General features: G+C 40.4%; 1 protein-coding gene across 3 annotated transcripts in view; it reads right to left on the bottom strand.

The window, feature by feature from the left end:
* Positions 1 to 20,730, bottom strand: part of NPAS2 (neuronal PAS domain protein 2) — a 180,583-nt gene that overhangs the window by 56,785 nt on the left and 103,068 nt on the right. For all 3 annotated transcript variants that reach the window (XM_090281939.1, XM_090281940.1, XM_090281938.1), the window contains exons 4-5: positions 11,129 to 11,220; positions 235 to 324 (exon numbers count right to left, since the gene is read on the bottom strand). In XM_090281939.1, the coding sequence (XP_090138065.1) occupies positions 235 to 324; positions 11,129 to 11,220 (182 nt within the window). The remainder of the gene's footprint in view (positions 1 to 234; positions 325 to 11,128; positions 11,221 to 20,730) is intronic.

The raw sequence follows: 20,730 nt of genomic DNA on the forward strand, positions 1-20,730 counted from the left end.
TGACCATGCCAAGACCACAGTGCCTTTCTTGTTCCAGGGTGACACATCTGTACCTGCCGTTCCTCTGGAAAGCCCCAGGGACCTTGGTTTGGTCTTGTCAAGGGTACTCCTGAATCCCTCTTACACACAGACCACTCACTACATACCTGTACCATTCTGACCATAGTTCTGGATAGTTCCATGGAAAAATGGAAATGTGTACTGGAAAAGACCCTCAGAGAAGTGGAAACTTACCGGCAAGTGCCCAAGGAGAGGTGTGATACTGTCAGAAACATAGAGGATGCTGCCGTCTGTTGTCATGGCGATGATAAAGCCATCTAATGCCTGCAGAAAACACAACAGTGAAAGCCCCTTAGTCATGCTTTTACAGGGGAGGATGTTTCTGAAGCATAGAACCCCAGGTTATTGTTACCACAGGTAGTTAGCTATTTATTAATAAAGGAAGGAAGCAAAGGGAATCAGACATTGTTGAGCATAATCAAGGAGGGAACATAAGCCTGCTTGCTTAGCCAGGAAGCCACAGCTTCACACACTTCAGGGGATCTGAGTGTTGCCTGGAAAGGGGATTAACAACACCTTCTTCCCTGAACAGGAAGGAAGGACCACTTTTCCAATCTCCTTGGTCCACTTGCCCAGACTATGGGGGGAAGGAATAAAACAATAAAGGAGGAGGTAAGTACATGCACAATCAAAGCCAAAATGGTGACCACAGAGGCCTATCAGTCTTGCCTGGAAGGGAGATATATTGGTCAGGGAGTGGACCCATCAGAAGCCTATGAAAGCTTAATTATTTGATTGGTTATTTTGAAAAAGCACCTGGTCCTTTCCAAGCCCTACATAATATAGCCCAGCTTAACAAAGAAGCTCCCTCTCTCTCTGCCCAACCCCCTTCTTTCTTTCTGTTCTCCCTCTCTCTCTGCCCACCCCCCCTTCTTTCTTTCTGTTCTCCCTCTCTCTTTCCCCCTCCCCCTCTCCCTCTCCTTCTTTCTGCACCTCTCTCTCTTTCCCTCTCCTTCTCTCTCTCTCTCTGACTCTCTCTCTGGGACTCACTCACCCCATTCATTTACACATTCTCTCCATAGTGACCATGCGGGTCTAGCAGCTGGGGGTACTCCAAATGCAAGCTTCAGGTGGGAGCCTGTGCACAACAGTGTATCTGGGAAGAGTATTAAGCTACCTGCACAGGGACTGAGGCCAGCCACTGTGTGGGCTCCAAAGGACTAAGCCTTAATATAAAATAGAAGTTCTGGACACTGACCTTTGTTTTGGCCTTGCTAAAGACACAGCTGAACTTTTTACACGGCAGGATGGATAGAGATGGAACATTGGGAACCCAAAGGCAATCTTCTATTTCAACCCATATAAATTTTGCCACACCTCAATCTCCATTGTGGGTCTCCTTGAATGTTTTCCTTGTGATACCACAAGAAGCCCACTTCCACTAGCAACATTATGAAACTGACTGTTTCGAAAGCCGGAATATTTGCACATATAACCTCAGAACTTCTGTGCCTGGCACACAGAATGGGTTCTCAAAGTGTGGGCAACTGCTCCTCGTGGTTTAAGGAACTGTAGACCCAGCCTGAGCATGGCGAGCCGCCAGCGTCCTGGCCGCACTTATCTCTAAGTCTCAACATAAGGCTGCATGTGGGACATGACTGACAACCACTCAGAGGGTTGCCATGGGAATTAGATCAAAGAGTGCTTGTTAAGCTCATTGTGCTTTAAAACTTGCTCTGATTTCCTTATCAGCAATGTAGTGTAAGCTATCTTTAGCAGGAAGGAGAAGTCAGAGAAGGAAAACTCTGACTCCAAAAAACCTCCGATGCCTTGCGGCATACCTCTTCAGGGGAAAGGCTAAGGGAGTAAACCCCGACAGAAAATCCGGAGCCGGAGTCCCTAAGGCGGTTTGACGTTGCAGTCAACACCGGCAACTCCTGCGGCGCACCTGAAGCCAAGCTGTATTGACTCCGTCTTTCCCTTGGACCCTTCAGCTGCGAAGAGAGGGGGGGTCTGCTGCATGGGCAACAGCAGACCCTCCATATCACCCTGCCCAGGCTCTGTAGCTTCAGCTTCACTGGAGAGGACACTCCAGCGTCATCGCAAGATGTCGATTCAACACGGGAGGAGACAGATACCGTGTCACTCCCGAGTCGGACTGCACAACCATTCTCGGCGGTGCAGATAGACTCTTAAGAAGCTACACCATCGTCTCTCGAGACGGACGGCTGCCGACGATATGGAACCCTGCACCTGGTCCAAATGTTTTATAGACCTTGACTCTAATCAGTCAGCATGACTTCCGAATTAGTGTATATTATCTGTTACTGTCAAACACCTGAATACAATAGACGATTTATAAATTTTAGCCTTGTATCTCTCGTATGTATCCTCCTCAATAAAAGACATGAGGGATGAAGGTTTGGCTGCTGGTCTCCACTAGCGAGGCAGTCACCTTCCTTCCCCCAGACATAACAAAGTGTCCTGAGTAAAAGTTTGTTCTGCCATGGTCACGAAGCCTCTGCTGGACAGAACAACTTCCAACAGAGCCTAGGGTGTGTGTGGCACCTCCGCCATACTCAAAGTGCTTGTGAAGCACTAAAAGGCACAGTGAAATATCTAACCTTCTGTTATGAAGAATCAAAATTTAGCATGAAAATTACCCAAGAAGCTTTTTAAAAAGTATATTTTATTGATTATGCTGTTACAATTGTCCCAATTTCTTTTCCCTTTGCTCCCCTCCACCCAGTACCCCCCCTCCCCTGCAACAATCTCACCCCTCTTAGTTCATGTCCATGGGTTGTGCAAATAGGTTCTTTGGCTTCACCCTTTCCTATATTATTCTTAACTTCTCCCTGCCTATTTGTATCAACCAATTATGCTTCTTAATCCCTGCACCATTTCTCCCCCTTCCCCCTCCCAGCTAATAACCCTCCAAATGATCCCTACCTATGATTCTGTTCCTATTCTACTTGTTTGCTTAGGTTTTTTAAGTTCTGTTGTTGACAGTTGTGATTTTGTTGTCATTTTAATGTTCATAATTTTGATCCTCTTTTTCTTAAGTAAGTCCCTTTAACATTTTATATAATAAGGGCTAGGTCATGATAAACTCCTTTAGCTTTACTGTGTCTAGGAAGCACTTTATTTGCCCTTCCATTCTAAATGATAGCTTTGCTGGATAGAGTAATCTTGGTTGTAGGTCCTTGCTTTTCATCACTTTAAATACTTCTTGCCAGCCCCTTCTTGCCTGAAAAGTTTCTTTAGAGCTATCAGTTGATAGTGTTATAGCAACTCCTTTGTGGGCAATTCCCTTCTTTTCTCTTGCTGCTTTTAAGATTCTCTCTTTATCTTTAAAATTTGACATTTTAATTATGATGTGTCTTGGTGTGGTCCTCCTTGAGTCTAGCTTGTTTGGGACTCTCTGTGCTTCCTGGATTTGTATGTCTATTTCCTTCACCAAATTAGGAAAGTTTTCCTTCATTATTTTCTCACATAAGTTTTCAATTTCTTGCTCTTCCTCTTCTCCTTCTGGTACCCCTATGATATGGATGTTGACACGTTTAAAGTTATCTCGCAGGTTTCTAATTCTATCCTCGATTTTTTAAATTCTAGTTTCTTCCTGATGTACTGGCTGACTGTTTATTTCTCCCTTATTTTCCAAATCATTGATTTGAACCCCAGTTTCTTTCCCTTCACCATTGGTTTCATGGGGATTTTCCTTCATTTCAATTACAACAGCCTTCACTTCTTCCCTTCTGTATTTGCCATACTCAAGTGTATCTGTCAAGTCTGTGAGCATCTTTATCACCAGTGTTTTGAACTCAGCATCTGTTAGGTTGGCTATCTTCTTGTCGCTTAGTTCTTTCTCTGGAACCTTGATCTATTCCCTCTTTTGGGCCATACTTCTCTGTCTTCTGAACTTGACAGGCTCTTGTGTTTGCCTCTGTGTCTTAGGTAGAGCTGTCACACCTGTTATGCCATAAGGGGCGGAGCTCAGGTATTCATCAATACAGGATGACCCATTTTACTACATTTTGGCATTGTATTGAGGGAGAGGTCTGAGAAGAAACAATGGCACTTGTTCAGCACTCGCCCCCCCCTTTTAAATATGCTTTATTGATTTTGCTGTTACAGTTGTTCCAATTTCTTTTCCCTTTGTTCCCTTCCACCCAGTGACCCCCTTCCCTCCAGTTGTCCCACCCTCCTTAGTCGATGCCCATTGGTTGTGCATATAGTTCTTCTCAACATCTTCCTATCTACTCCACTCCCTCCTCCTATGCTTCTTAGTTCCTGTACCATCTTCCTCCCTTTCCCCCTCCCTGTTGATCTCCCCCCAAAATGTTCCCCATACCTATAATTCTTATCCCACTTTTGTTGCCTACTTAGTTTGCCTTTATTTTGATTCCCTAGCTTCTGTTGTTGGTTGTTGTGATATAGTTTCCATTTTAATGTTCATAGTTTTAATCCTCTTTCTCCTAAACAAGTCCCTTTAACGTTTCATGTAACAGTGGTTTGGATCTGATGAACTCTTTCAGTTTTACTTTGTCCTGGAAGCAATTTCTCTGCCTTTCTATTCTGAATGACAGCTTCGCTTGATAGAGTAATCATGGTTGTAGGTTTTTGCTTTTCATTACTTTGAATATTTCTTGCCAGTCCCTTCTTACCTGCAGACTTTCTTTTGAGAAATCAGCTGGTAGTCTTATTGGGGCCCCTTTGTACATAATTCTCTTCTCTCTTGCTGCTTTTAAGATTTTCTCTTTATCCTTAATTTTTGACATATTGATTCTAATGTGTCTTGGTGTGGTTCTCCCTGGGTCCAGTTTTTTGGGGCACTCTCTGTGCTTCCTGGACCTGTCAGTCTATTTCCTTCCTCAAGTTAGGGAAGTTCTGCTTCACTGTTTTTTCACATAATTTTTCAATTTCTAGTTCTTCACCTTCTGGTAGCCCTATGATTCACATGTTGACCCACTTATAGCTGTCCCATAGGTTTCTTAGCCTCTCCTCATTTTCTTCACTTTTCGTTTCCTCTTTCTGCACTGGTTGACAGTTTGTTCCTTCCCTATATTCCAATTTGTTGATTTGATTGCTGGTTTTCTTTCCCTCACCACTAGTTTCATATGTGTTTTCATTCATTTCAGCAGGGCTAGCCTTCATTCCTTCCCCATCTTGTTTAAGATCTGCTGTTAGGTCTGTAAGCATTCGTGTTAACCAAAGCTCTGAACTGTGCCTCAGAATGATTTCCTATATGCTGCTTCATTAGATTAGATATTTTCTGTCTGGTCTGCTGCATCACCAGGATCTCTATCATGATCTGTGCCATCCTGACAGTTTTGTGTTTACCTTTTCTTCCTGGGCGGGGTTGTCACACCTCCTACACTATAGGGGGTGAAACCCTGTGCACTTGTCACAATCGGGTGACCCTTCTCACCACACTGTGGAATTTTGTGTGGGGGCTGGGGTCCAAGATGGATTCCTGCCGTTTAGTCTCTGCTGAGAGACTGGGAGCCACCTCCTCTGTCCTCACCCCCTCTGGCCCTCATAGTCCAAGGCAATGGGGGTCTGCCTTCCCCAGCATTGAATCACGAGCTGACGGGTTTGGTCTGCAGCCAAGGGTGCTCCCCAGGTGCTTCTAGCCTCCCCTTAAATACTGATGTCTGTGCTTACCACCGTCCCGCTGCCATCACCACCGCTACTGTCCCCAGCACATCTTGATCTCCCCGCCCTGGCTTTGCCCCTCCTACCTGTCTGGACAATCACCATTTCTTTATAACTTCATATGTTGGACTTCCATGTAGCTTTATTTTCTGGAACTTCTGGTTATTTCTGGTTTGCGGTAGTTGTATTCCTTCTTAGTTGTGGAGGGAGATGGAGCGTGTCAGTCTAGGCCTCCATCCTGACTGGAAGTTGTCTACTCATCTTGACAAACTCTTGTGTTTGTTTGCCTCCAGCACTCGCCCCTTTTCCAGGTACTTCTCCCACTTTTTATATGGGACTGGTGCCTCTCCAGCTGTTGCCCTGGTTGTGGTTCCCAGAGTGGGTGGGTCTGCAGGTGTTCCAGGGCTATGGGGACCCTCTAAACATATGGACTGTGCTGAGATGCTGGCAGTTTATTCCTTTGCCCCAACCCCTACCAATTTTCACATTCAGAAGCAATGAGGCTTTATTTTCCCCAGCACTGTAACTGTAAGCTGCACACAATCTGGTCTGGTGCTTGGAGTGCTCCTCAGGTGTCCCTCCAGACTTTTATAATGTGTGACTGCACTTTCCACCTGCTGGCCACAGCCACTGTCTTGCTGCTGCTGCCACTGCCACCCCCACCCCCACATGGCGTCCTTTCCATCCCTCCTACCTGTCTGGATGAGTATTTCTTCTTTATATCTTTGTTTGTTGGACTTCCATGCAGCTCAAGTTCCTGGAACTATTGGTTGTCTCCAATTTTCAGGTAGTTTTATTTATTCTTAGTTGTGGAGGAAGACCCAGCATGCCTACCTATGCCTCCATCTTGGCCGGAAGTCCTACCCAAGGAGTTTTAATGATAAGCATACTATTGGGCTAAATTAGAAATATCATCATTATCATTAAAAGACTTCAGTGATATTTTATGGTTCCTGGCCCCCCTGACCCTCATTTTAACTTTGAGTTTAATAATAAACATTTACTGAAATATATCAGACCCAACAGAGGCATTAAAAAGAGATAGCTTGCCTGTAGATCAGGTTCCTTCAAAGGAACTGTTTGTAAAGAATTTTTACATTTTTTCACAAAAATTAACAGTAAGGGCTGAGGGGGGGAGTGGTGTATAACTCAGTGAGGTCCAAAAGTATTTTATAAAGATGGAAAATTCATTCATTTACAGTTTTTTTACTGGGCACCTACTGTATGCCAGGTACACTGCTCTAGGTGCTCCTGACAGAAAAGATTTAGGTAGTAGTGTTTTCTCACAAACACTTCCTGTTTTGTTTTTAGATTTCTGATTGGATGCTCATGATGCTGTCATAGACACATCTGAAACTTGAGTTCTAAAATCAGAATACATAATTCAGCAGAGGATAAGGTTGTACTGGCACTGATGAGATGGGAGAGGGAAAACAAAGCCCATCTCACCAGGAAACACACCTCGGAGACAGTAACTTGACAAGTGGACTGTCACTGTAAATCTAGCACTTTACTGACTGTATCTCTGAAATATCTTCCCCAAATGGATTTTTTTTCTGCTTTGGGGGAAAAACAACTAAACTAGAATATATGCTTAGAAAGTTCTAGAAATATTTTGTATGCACTTAGCTAGAATCTCCCAGGATCTGCACAACTTCCTTCCAAATGGGCACTACTTCCTTCAGGTTAGGATGCTGTGGCTATGTGCATGGCAGCAGGAACTGGAATTGATCCTTCACTACTATGCCCTTCATACTATGTGTATGAAGGGCACAGTTAAACATGCCAAAATGGGAGATGGTTCCTTTCACCAGGAAAATTATCACTAGGGTCATTTTATATTATACACTTATGTAGTGCAGGATTTAAGACTGAAAAAATTTATTAAAGCACATTTCTTAAGTAAAAAAGCATCCTTGTGGATTACATCAATGGATGTCTGGCAATATCTGGAGACATCTTTGGATGTCACTACTGGGGGCAGTGGTGCTGCTGACATCTTGTGGCTAGAGGCCAGGATGCTTTGAAACATCCTACAATGCACAGGACACCCTTACAAAAAAAAGAATTATCAGATCCAAAATGTTAATAGTGCTAAGTTTGAGAAACCCTGGATTAGATTTATGAGTCATGGTGAACGCAGAGGTACCTCATAGTAACTTTTATTTCTTTTCCCTTGGCAAGTATTTTTATAAACGGTTTTTGAATCATATTTTCAAGCTCTTGGAAGTGAATTTTTTTGAGGTAGGGGCACTGCTGATGTGTCAGCTGGACTTTCTTGGAAAAAGCAGATTCTAATACTGGGAAAATTATCTTCCTGCACAGTGAACCCATGTCCCTCTTGAATTTGTAAAGCCAGTGGGTGTGCAAAAGCTGAAGGTGTTTATAAATGGGAGCTTACTTTTACCAGCTCATTAGCATTTTCTGTCAAATTCACCAGAACTGAACCTAGTCACTGTTTTAAGAACACTTGCTCCTCAGCAGCATTGGAGCGTGACTCAATAGAATGCAATTGCAAAGTGATGTGCCCCTCTCAGTGTAAACGTGCCTTTGACAAAAGATTTGGGGATGCCAAAGACTGTAAGAACCTCAATTTCATATCTGCCACACACTACAGGGAAATGAAACCATCCTTTTATGCCAATTCCTCATTCTGATGGGATGTCTCTTATGTTCTCTGGGACAAACTCTCGGCTAAGGGAAAAGATTGCTGTAGCTTCTCTGAATAAAACTCAGAAATGCCAAAAACTCCCTTAATACCTGTCAACAATGGATTTCCCTCTTTTTATGTCTACTTATTCACATACCTGCCATCTCCACCAGCTTACATTTGACCAGCTTGGCTGGTCTGCAACCAAGTCATTTTTGTTCTTTTAAACACCACAGCTGGATGGGTTCTCCCAGACTCTGGTTTGGGGCCTTTCTTATAGAAGACAGAAGAAGGAGGGATTCCTACCAAGGGCATGAGCAGCTCAGTTCCCTGGGGCCTGACGGGTTCTGTCCTGTGTTCTGTCCTCATTTTAAAAGGTGACCTACTGGATACCAAGACATGGATTATGGATTCCTCACATTCCCTGCAATGGCTCTGAAAAAATCAGAGGGAGATGCAGCTGGAATGGGATATACACTCTGAGCAAGTTGCCCAGTAGGGAGTGATGACATCATCCTGTTGGGGTCACTGCTAGATTTCAAACCACCAGCGGGGATCTGGTGACTCATCACCAGGTCTGTGTCTACTGAGGAACAACAGGTTGGAGAAGAAGTCTAAGACGGCTCAAAATAAATTAAAAGTACTAGTTGGTGGGTTTCCAAGGCTCCTAAAAGCTGTCATTCACTTAGAATGCTACTTCTTGTACAGGCTTAATTTCAGATCAATTTCACTCACCTAGCAAGATTTCCTTTATCTACTTAAAGGATATATTGGGAGCAGGGGAAAGTGCATCAAGAACATCCATACAAATCCAAAACCTGATTTTTCTAGAAATTCCAGTCTTCTGAAATCTCAGTCTTGCCTTTCAGCCCAAATAACTATCTATTTTAAACTCTATGAAAGTCTTGCTTCCTCAAACACTTTTGATCCCTTGAAACTCATTGAAAAAGAAAAGGTTGCACTACAGTCCCTTAAAAAGAGGAGGATGCTATAGGGTTGTGCATTTTAACTACTCTCCCTTATAATTAAAAGAGAAAACAATTTATGTATAGTAGCACAATGATGCATAAATTCAACACGATATTTCACAAGCTGCTCTAAATTTGAGACATTTAAAATGCATTGCTTCTGGAGAATGTTCTGTATTTTCTTTAAATATAGTTCATGTATAGATTTAATATTTTTCATTTTATGCAAATGTTTATTGATATGTTTATACTTCATAATATTTGTATTTTAATTCTGGCATTTTCTTACTCCAATACTTTCTTCTTTATCTTTACTACATCGTTTGTCTATGTAAATTAGAGTTTACATCAGTCTTAATGAGGTACATAAGATGAGATATAGAAAGATTTATTCTGAGAAGCTAACTCTCTAAAAACCTTGCCAGGAATAGCTGACACACAGCCAGATTATTACTTCCTTTTGCTGAACTCGTCTGTCCCACTTTTCTTCTTCTCACTTAAGGGCCCAGACATGCCATGTCTGGGGCTTTCTCTTCCTCCACTGTCATGGTCATAAACCCCAAGTCTTATTCCTAGTTTAGATGTCAGAGCATCCAACCAGATGTTTTTGTAGAGATTTATCGTTATCTGTTATGGAGGAGTTTCACCCATATAGAAACATATGACATTAAGGAAGTCCACTCGCTCAGATCAGCCAGATTTCCATAATGCAGCCTGCAGATGGGCGTGGGCAATTTATTTTCTAGAGGAAGAAATATGAGTGTCTTTTTTGGCATAGAAAGGGAGTATGCTGGGCGGGGAGGCACAGGGTCACTAATGGTTGACACCCACAAACCATGTTGATGTAATGTGAACTCAAGTTAAAATTATAACTTCAAAAAACGACATTTGTCTTCAAAATGCATTCTACTTAGTGTCAGAACATGGTGGTAGCTGGAGTGCCCGTCAGGCTTTTGGTGTATGCAAATGAACCGTATGCAAATCAACCTAGTCCCAGCTTCTCACATAGGAAATAAAAATGGACTTTGCTCATTCCCAGAAGAAATGTTGATGGACCTAGCATGATATATTGACTGGCCTGGTGGGGGAAAAGCAGGGAGATGCAAACTAACCTGCTAAATGTGTTGATGGGTAAACTCACCCGAACCAAAATGCATGTTTGGCAAGGTGTGTAGACTGTGCCTGCAGACACAAAAGCAGGTAATTTTTATGGGCCGGCATAGGTGACCAGCGGACTCCACTCCCCCTACCCATCCCTTTTTCTTTTCTCTTGTTCTGATGGACTGGAAATCACTTTTCCACAACTTACCTTGCCCCTACAGGCCCTTGAGTTGGTTCAGGAGTTTTTTCTTTCCTCCACTCCCTGCCCCCTTTTTCCTCAATAAATCTGTTGTTTAAACCTAGAGTGATCTCTGGGTAATTTCTCAGAGCGACACTACCTGACACATAGGGAAAAATGTAATCACTACATTCTCAAGAGGAGACTCTCTGAGCTGGAAGACACTGCAGAGATATATTCTTTCTTCCCTCATTCCCCTCTCTCTAACCTACCTTCTTCTCCAGTTCCTCCTGGCTCCCCTACTAGGTGACCTCTGTTTGGGAGACCATGAAAGGGGATGCTCTGCAGTCACTATGGCAACAGTATACACTCACTTTCAGTTTGGGGATTCTTGCTTACAGCCTCAACTCAGTAGCCAAAATATGAGCAGTAGCATGAGAGCTTCAGGAGAGTATCTGTTTCAAGACCTCTTTCCAGGGTCAAGAACAGTTGTTTATTTGGGCACAGTCTTATCTGGAACAAGCAGATATATTTTTAATTTGCAACAAGTTAAGCTAATTTGAAAGTGCACTTTACCTCCAACATAAGCTGTGTGAATTCTTCATTACTAAGGAAGGAAGGTTTCCAGTCCTGATGAATATCAGAGATTTCCGTTTGTGCTGAGACTTCTAAAAAAAGCACACACACACAGATAAGCTTTTGTATTCAAAGGTACCTAGGCAGTGGAATTAACAAATGAAAGACATGTTCTATCTATGTAATTCTGTATAAACCTCTGTACAGTTTAATTAAAGAAGCCAATGTAAGGAAATACATTACCCTGATTTCCAAGGACTGGGAGCTTGGGATGTAATGGGCTTAAAAACACCTCCTAATGTTTTCACACCCCTTTAACGAGCCTTCTGGGAGGAAAGTATCCCACCCTCTTTATGAGTGTCGTGCCTGCTGCTAGCAAGTGGCATAGTATCCTTAGATTTCTACATGACAAAGCCCATCACCAGCAGTTGAAGTTAGCAGATAGAGTTATCAAGGCAACAGGAACAAAGACTGGGATGGTGGGACATTGTTAAGCTTTTTTTTTTTTTTTTTTGTCAAGGCAAAGCAAAGCACTTTAGACAAATGGCATTAAATTTTTTTTAGAAATAGCTTAGGCTTGTGATATATAACCTACTGTGTCTATGCAGAATGTAATATATTTAGCATTTCCTAGTACAGAAGTATAATGTGCTATACAAATATATGTCACATAATTGCTTTTAAAGCCAAGATCTACTCTTCTCAAAACTTTTCTGGGTTAATCTATAGTTTGTTTCTGTAACTACCTTGTACTGATAATATTCATATTAGCAAATTCAATTGTTTTGGGCTACACAGGCCTCCTTTAAATACTCTATTTTTTTAAAAGTATATTTTATTGATTATGTTGTTACAGTAGTCCCAAATTTTTTCCCTTTGGTTCCCCCTTCCCTCCAGCAATCCCACCCCTTAGTTCACATTCATGGGTCGTGCATGTAAGCGCTTTGGCTTCATCCTTTCCTATATTATTCTTAACTTTCCCTTGTTAATTTTGTACCAGCCAATTATGCTTCTTAATCCCTGTATCATTTCCCCATTTCTCCCCTTTTCCCCTCCCAGCTGATAACCCTCCAAATGATCCCCATACATATGATTCTGTTCCTATTTTGGTTTGTTTAGTAGGATTTTGTTTTTCTTTTTTAGATTCAGTTGTTGATAGTTGTGAGTTTGTTGTCATTTTAATGTTCATAGTTTTGATTTTCTTTTTCTTAAGTAAGTCCCTTTGACATTTCATATAATAAGGGCTTGGTGAAGATGAACTCCTTTAGCTTTACCTTGTCTGGGAAGCACTTTACCTGCCCTTTCATTCTTAACGATAGCTTTGCTGGATAGAGTAGTCTGCATTGTAGGTCCTTGCTTTTCATCACATTGAATACTTCTTGACAGTCCCTTCTTGCCTGCAAAGCTTCTTTGAGAAATCAGCTGATAGTCTTATAGGCACCCCTTTGTAGGTAACTCTCCGCTTTTCTCTTACTGCTTTGAAGATTCTCTCTTTATCCTTAACCTTTAGCATTTTAATTATAATATGTCTTGGTGTGGTCCTCTTGGGTCTAGCTTGTTTGGGACTCTCTGTGCTTCCTGGACTTGTATGTCTATTTCCTTCACTGAATTGGAAGTTTCCCCTCATTTTTTTCAGGTAAGCTTTCCATTTCTTGCTCTTCCTCTTCTCCTTCTGGTACTCCTATGATTCAGACACAGTATTCCCTCACTTATTGCAGGTATTATGTTCTAGACCCCCCCTGTGATAGGTGAAAATCTGCGAAGTAGGAACCTTACATTTATTTTAGTATTTATATATGTTTTAAGGCTTTATAAATCCTTCCCATACACTTATTAACCGTTCCCAGTCCCTTATTAACCTTTTCCACACTTTTATAAACACTACTTATGATCTTAAACATATTCTACACTCTTAAACCTATGTAACTTTAACAACATATGTATACAGTACCGCAAAATCTCGCGATATAGCGAAAAATCGGTGATAAATAATTAAATATAATATTTTTAAAAAACCCGCGATATAGTGAGGCTGCGATAAGTGAACCACGATATAGAGAGGGACTACTGTACTGGCACGTTTAAAGTTGTCCCAGAGGTTCCTAAGCGTCTCCTCATTTTTTTCAATTCTTGTTTCCTCATTCTGTACTGGTTGACTATTTTTTTCTTCCTTATGTTCCAAATCATTGATTTGAACCCTGGTTTCCTTCCCTTCACCATTGGTTTTGTGTGAATTTTCCTGCTTTTAATTTAGCATAGCCTTCACTTCTTCCCTTATGGCTTGCCATACTTAAGCATATCTGTCAAGCCTGTGAGCATCTTTATCACCAGTGTTTTGAACTCCATGTTTATTAGGTTGGCTATCTCTCGTCACTTAGTGCTCCCACTGGAATCTCGATCGTTCCGTCTTTTGGGCCATACCCTTCTGTATCCTTATTTTGACAGGCTCCTGTGTTTGTTTGCCTCTGTGTCTTAGGTAGAGCTGTCACACCTGTTACATTGTAAGGGGTGGAACCTCAGGTATTTGTTAGTACGGGCAACCTTGTTTCACCATGTTGTGGAGCTGTATGTTGGGAAGGGGTCTGAGAGGGAACAATGCTGCTTGTTCAGCATTTGCCTCTTTTCCAGGCACTTCTCCCACTTCCATATGGGACTGGTGCCTCTTTATCTGTTGCCCTGGTCATCGTTCCCAGAGTGTGTGGATCTGCAGATGTTCTAGGACCGTGGGGGCCAACAGGCAGACTCTTCTGAGAGACCAGCAGTTTCTTCCTCCACCCCAACCCCCACTGGTTTGCACAGTCAGCAGCAATGAGGCTTTATTTTCCCTAGCAGTGGAACCAAGAGCTCTGTGGTCTGGTCTGGTTCTGGGAGTGCTCCCCAGGTGTCTCTCCCTACTTTTTAAAACATGTAACTGTGCCTTCTGCTGGCCTGCCGCTGCCGCTAATGCCACCGCCGCCACCATACCGCATCTTCTCCACCCCATTCTGCCCCTCCTACCTGTCTGGGTATTTCTTCTTTATATCTTTGTTGGACTTCCATGCAGCTTGGTTTTCTGGAACTTCTGGTTGGTTCTAATTTTGAGGTAGTTGTATTCCTTCTTTGTTGTGGAGGGAGATGCAACATATCTGTCTAGGCCTCCATCATGGCTGGAAGTTTTAACTACTGTATTTCTTTAGCATTTTTGAAAGTGTTTTCTTTTATTACTAAAATATCTCTGATAAGATTATTACAGATAACTCAAATGTTATATGAGATATACTTATTTTTCTTCAGTTTATCCTCTATCTTTAACCAATGTTTTGCTCCACTTTACATAGTCAGAGGTTTCTTTAGAGATTATTTCCTTGATGCTAAGAAAAACCTATGCACCTCTGACTTACCTCCTACCTCAAATAACAAAAACAAAAAACTAACACACACAAAAAACCTAACTGGCTCAACACCTTCTTGGAAAATACAAATTTTTCAGGCAGATAATCTACAAACTGTAAATTAGGAGGAACATCGAAAGGCTTTCTCTTTTTACACTGTGTTGTTGGTAGTTTTGCTTACACGGAGTGTGGAGAATGCTTCTTGCCATTGAGTGGATGTGTCTGAATAAATTCAGAAGTTACTTGTGGACTGAAGATGATGTTTCCTGCAATACTCAGTTCTTCCTTTGAGGTTTCAGAAAGAATAGTTGCTGCCACCAATTGGGCCAGAGGTTAAATGCATCATGGAAAGCAGAGGCTGGACCAGTGTTCATTCTGGGGTGCCAGCTGAGGCAAGAATAGGGGGAGAAACTCTCAAGTCCTCAGACTAATGAATGCCACAGTTTGACTACGTGAAAGAAAAATGGACTGAAGATATGCTATGCTAATAAATTAGCCCCCTAAATGCCCCCCTCCTTTTTCAACACATCAACTCATCTGTAAAATTCTTTTGACTATTAGGATCAAACTATAGATTAACTGTCCAGGAGAAGAGTCTTTCCAGCAGTGTAAACTTGGTTTAGATTCATTGAACTTAATGGTAAAGAAAAATGGAAGACCATTTGTTTTACACAGGTAACTTTTAGATCATTCAGCGTGACTGGATACTTTCTAAACAATAGCATAATAACACTGAAAGCAGATTTTATTGACTTTGTATTTTAACAATTCGATTATAGTCCTTGGAAGTTAAGACTTATTACATAGCATAATATGTCTCAAAGCAAACACATAAAATGTCTCAAAGGAAAGAAAAAATATTAAATAGGAAATAAAATCCAGTATTACAATCATATCTCCACTGGCATTTGATGTGATCAATATTTACCAACAAAGAGTTGTGGTCACAGCGGGTTCTAACAAGGGAATCAAAACCACCTGGGAGCAACTGTGCAGGAAAACAATGCAATTAACAGCTGAACCCCAAAATCCTATACAGTATTAAGTTGTAGCTGTGCCCTAGAACTGCTCTCACCTCCTGACTAATCCTGTGTGCATCAGCAAGGAGCAGTATCTCTTGAGCTGTATGTGGTCAAAGAAGTCTGGAAAACGGGGCAAAAATTCTCTGCTGGGCTGGGTGAATATTATCCTGTCCAATAGGGATATTTCCCCCTGTTCTCAGCCTTCTTCACCTCACTGCTATCCACTAAGGCAAATATATTGAAGTGACATAAATGAGGGTTGGTATTTGATGCTGTGAGAAAATGACATTAAATCAGCTTGAGATTCATAAAGAAAGATGAAAATACGCAGGTCAGCCTGGCCTTGTAGAAGTAACCTTTAGATGGACATGGATAAGGATGTCCAATACTCCTATTTACATAATTTAGTGGTTTCTCTCTTATATAGATGATGACAGAAAACTTTTTATAGACAGATTTTCATTTTGATTTGAATTACTTCAAAGGGAATAAGCATGCATTACAGGATCAAAATTTATCTCCTGAGCTAAGAAAATAGGGATGCTTGAAAAATTAATGAGAAAAAGAGCTAAATAATTATAACAACTACCTGGACCCAATCATCTTTTCTTATCATATGGTCTCCTTTTAGCATGAGAGCAGAAAGCATGTCTAAATCCACAGTTCCTAATCCTGGCTGCACACTGGAATCATCCAGGGATCTCTAAAAATACAAATGCTCAGGCCTCACTCATGAGAGTGCTGGCAAAAGGCTCCCCACACTGACAACAGAAAGCCCTGATTTGTAGTGTTTGCCCATTTTTGTGGTGTAAATACTCCCACAGTGGCTGTATCATGCTCTCCACTGGCTTGTAAAACTCCTGGAAATTTAACAATCATCTTTTATAAGCTGGTATGTGTTGGCTCCAGCTCACCACTGTAGTTTCACCTCTAAAAATTTTGATTATTGAACTGTGAGGTGTGAACCAGCTATATATATTTTTAAAAGCTCCTCAGATAAGTCTACTGGACAGCAAGTTTGAGAACCAGTAATTTAAATGGCCACACTAATGAACAGCTATAACATAGCTATAATACAAATATCTGTAAGAGCCCCATAAATCTCCACTTGAGGAGAAGCAGTATAGGGCAGTGTCCAAAACCTGGGCTCTGGGATAGATTGCCTCATATGAATTCTGCCCTTTTCTGGTCATTTTCACCATCTCTGTGCATTGGTTGCGTCATCTATGAAATGGCACTAACTCAAAGAGAGTGTGAATCTCACATAGATATGTTAGTATAAAGAGAGCCCTTAGCATGATGCCTGCCTGATTCATGACAGCTGACCCTGGGATTCTCTATCTTGTTGCATAGGCCTGTGGAGTTCATGTCTATTTGGGTTATCAGTAAAGTTACTGTCTATTTTGTTTTTTGCTTTAATCCAAATTTTGGTCCAACCACTGAATTTCACCATAAAACCTGCCACAGATTTTCTGTTTTCTTTTGAATATGAAATCACCAAGGATGAGCGAGATACTGGAGTGCACTGGACTGTGCAGAGTAGGCCTCAGTCTAAGGAAAAAGGTGAGACAGTGACAGGAGCTTCTGGTGTTAGGAGCCTGCATTTCTGCTGATGGATCCTTTTGAAGTCCTAGATGTGACAATTCTGTAATTCCACAGCCAACAGAGCCCAGAATAAATGTCATACTGATGAACTTGATCTCAGCTGTCCTATTTAACAGCTGTCCTGGCTTTCAGTGGCACTGCCCTAGTTTGACTAATTTACACAAAGTATCTTGGTAATCAAACCAACCTGCTCTTTCACTTGGCTAAATCATTATTTTATATCTAAATATAACCATTCTGATTAAATTATTGGGGCCATCAAATACTGCTGCATCACTATATTCCATTCCTGCTTGACTACTCTTCCCTAACTTTTAATAAAAGCAATGAACATATTCCTTACTCTCTGTGGGAGGCTTTAGAAAAAAATAAGAAGGATATATATGTGATACATATCCTCCTTATTTTTTATCATATATATATATATATATAATGATATATATATTATTACTATCATTTTAATAGGCATATACAATTATTAAAGAAATAATAAAAGAATAACAAATATAATGAAACTTTCTAAGGTCCCAGCTATGCCCTCTTCCACAAAATCATCTTGTCTAGGAAGATGTTCGCTGGAAGAGAAGCATCATTGTAAGCACAGAAGAACTCTAATTATCTCCTCGATAATCTGACAATTCTTACTTGATTATGTATGGTGTCGTTGTTAAGGAAAAAAGAATTCTGTTCTTCTTTATGGTTACTATCTACTGAACCCTCTTAACTATTCTCCATTTTTTTTGTACTGTCCATAGGTAAATGCATGGTCATCAGCACTAAGAGAGAAAGGGGTTTAAAGGAGAGTAAAAGGGAGAGATGATGAGTTGAGAAAGACATAAATTCAAGGGTGGATTCAAGTGGTAAATTCATATAATGGAATACGCTATACCAGTGAAAATTAACTTGCCATAGCACCAGAAGAATACATATTAATCTTAAAAACATCAAGTTCATACATATAATTCTACCTGAATAAGGTCCCAGTAGGCAAAACCAATCTCTGGTTTTAGAAATCAAAATAGATATGACCTTTGATGAAAACAGAGATAGATAAGAAAAAAGGGGCATCTATTGGGAAAGCTTCTTTTTCTTTGACCTGGGTGTTGGCTTCCTGGTTGTGCCCACTTTGTGATAACTAATTCAACTGTACAGTTATGATTTGTTTGTTCTCTGTACATGTATAAAGTGTTAAATTTTTTTTAAATGGTGCCCTGGGTTAACTGGATAGCCCCATGCAAAAAGCTGAATTTTGACCTCTTATTTCATTCCATATATAAAAATGAACTCAAAATGGATCAGATATCTAAATGCTCAACCTAAAGTTTATATCTAAATACTTAATTTATAGTTCAAAACTGTAAAACTCTTAGAAGGGAATATAAACAGATATCTTCATGACCTTATATTAGGCATGATTCCTAACGCACAAGCAACCAACATCAAAAAGATAAAGTGGACTTACCAGACTTGAAACCTTTGTGCATCAAAGGACACCCATAAGAAAGTCAAAAGACAACCCACAGAATGGGGGAAAATATTTGTAAATCACATATCTGATAAGGGCCTAGTATTTAGAATATATGAAAAACTCAACAGTCCAATAACAAAAATATAAATAATCCAATTTAAAAATGGGCAAAGAATTCGAATAGACATTTCTGTAAAGAAGATATATATAGCCAATAATCACAGAAAAGGCTCATTATTAATCATTAGAGAGATGCAAATCCAAACTACAATGAGATATCACTTCATACCAACTACGAAGGCTATAATAAACACACACATACACATCCATACACAATCAGACAATAACCAGTGTTGGTGAGGATATGAATAAACTGTAACCCTCATACATTACTGCTGGGAGCATAAAGTTGGGCAGTTGCTTTGAAAACCAGTTTCTTAGATCCTCAAAAATTTAAACATTGAATTGTCATTTGACACAGCAGTTGCACTCCTAGGTATTTATCCAGGATAACTGAAAATATATATCCAAACAAAAACTTGTATATGCATGTTCATAGCAGCATTATTAATAACAGCCAGAAAGTAGAAACAATCCAAATATCCATCAACTGATAAGTGGGTAAGAGAAATTTGGTATATGCATACAACAGATATTTTTTGGCTATAAAACAAAACAAAATACAAAAACTTGCCAAAATATGGATGCTGAATGAAATAAGCCAGAAACAAAACACCACATACTGTACGATTCCATTTTTTTTATGAAGTACCCAGAATAGACAAACCTATATTGACAGAAAGTAGATTAGTAGTTGCTGGGATTTGGATGGAGGGCATATGGGAATAATAAAATTGGATAGTGTTGATGGTTGCATAACCTTGTAAATATACTAAAAACCACTCAATTATAAACATCAATATGGTAAATTTTATGATATGTGAGCTATGTCTTAATCAAAATGAATCTGATAAGTGAATTAATGATTTTCAATTTATTTTTATTTTTTAAGTATATTTTATTATGTTGTTACAGTAGTCCCAATTTCTTTCCTTTGTTCCCCTCTGCCCAGTAGCCCCCTTCCCTTCAGCAATCCCACTCCCATTAGTTCATGTCCATGGGTCGTGCATATAAGCTCTTTGGCTTCACCCTTTCCTATATTATTCTTAACTTCCCCCTGTGTATTTGTACCAACCAGTTATGCTTCTTAATCCCTGCACCATTTCCCCATTTCTCCCTCTTTCTCCTTCCAGCTGATAACGCTCCAAATGGTCTCCATACATATGATTCTATTCTTATTCTGGTTTGCTCAGTTGGATTTTGTTTTCCTTTTTTAGATTCAGTTGTTGATAGTTGTGAGTTTGTTGTCATTTTAATGTTCATAGTTTTGATCTTCTTTTTCTTAAGTAAGTCCCTTTGACATTTTATATAATACTGGCTTGGTGATGATGAACTCCTTTAGCTTTACCTTGTCTTGGAAGCACATCATCTGCCCTTCCATTCCAAATGATGGCTTTGCTGGATAGACTAATCTTGGTTGTGGGTCCTTGCTTTTTGTCACTTTGAATACTTCTTGCCTGAAAAGTTTCTTTTGAGAAATCAGCTGAGAGTCTTATAGGAACCCCTTTGTAGGTAATTCTCTGCTTTTCTCTTGCTGTTCTTAAGATTCTCTCTTTATTTGAATCTTTGGCATTTTAATTATGATATGTCTTGATGTGGTCCTCCTTGGGTCTAGCTCGTTTGGGACTCTCTGTGCTTCCTGGACTTGTATGTCTATTTCCTTCACCAAATGTGGCAAGTTTTCCTTCATTATTTTCTCACATTAGCTTTCAATTTTTTGCACTTCCTCTTCTCCTTCTGGCATCCCTATGATTTGGATGTTGGCACATTTAAAGTTGTCCAGAGGTTCCTATGCCTCTCTTCATTTTTTTCAATTCTTGTTTCCTCATTCTGTACTGGTTCACTGTTTTTCTTCTTTATGTTCCAAATCATTGATTTGAAACCTGGTTTCCTTTCCTTCACCATTGGTTTTGTATGGATTTTCCTTCGTTTCATTTAGCATAGCCTTCACTTCTTCCCTTATGCATTTGCCATACTTAAGCGTATCTGTCAAGCCTGTGAGCATCTTTATCACCA

Source organism: Furipterus horrens, unplaced genomic scaffold, assembly GCF_987537825.1.
Source record: "Furipterus horrens unplaced genomic scaffold, mFurHor1.1.pri manual_scaffold_6, whole genome shotgun sequence".
NCBI classification, from domain to species: Eukaryota; Metazoa; Chordata; class Mammalia; order Chiroptera; family Furipteridae; genus Furipterus; species Furipterus horrens.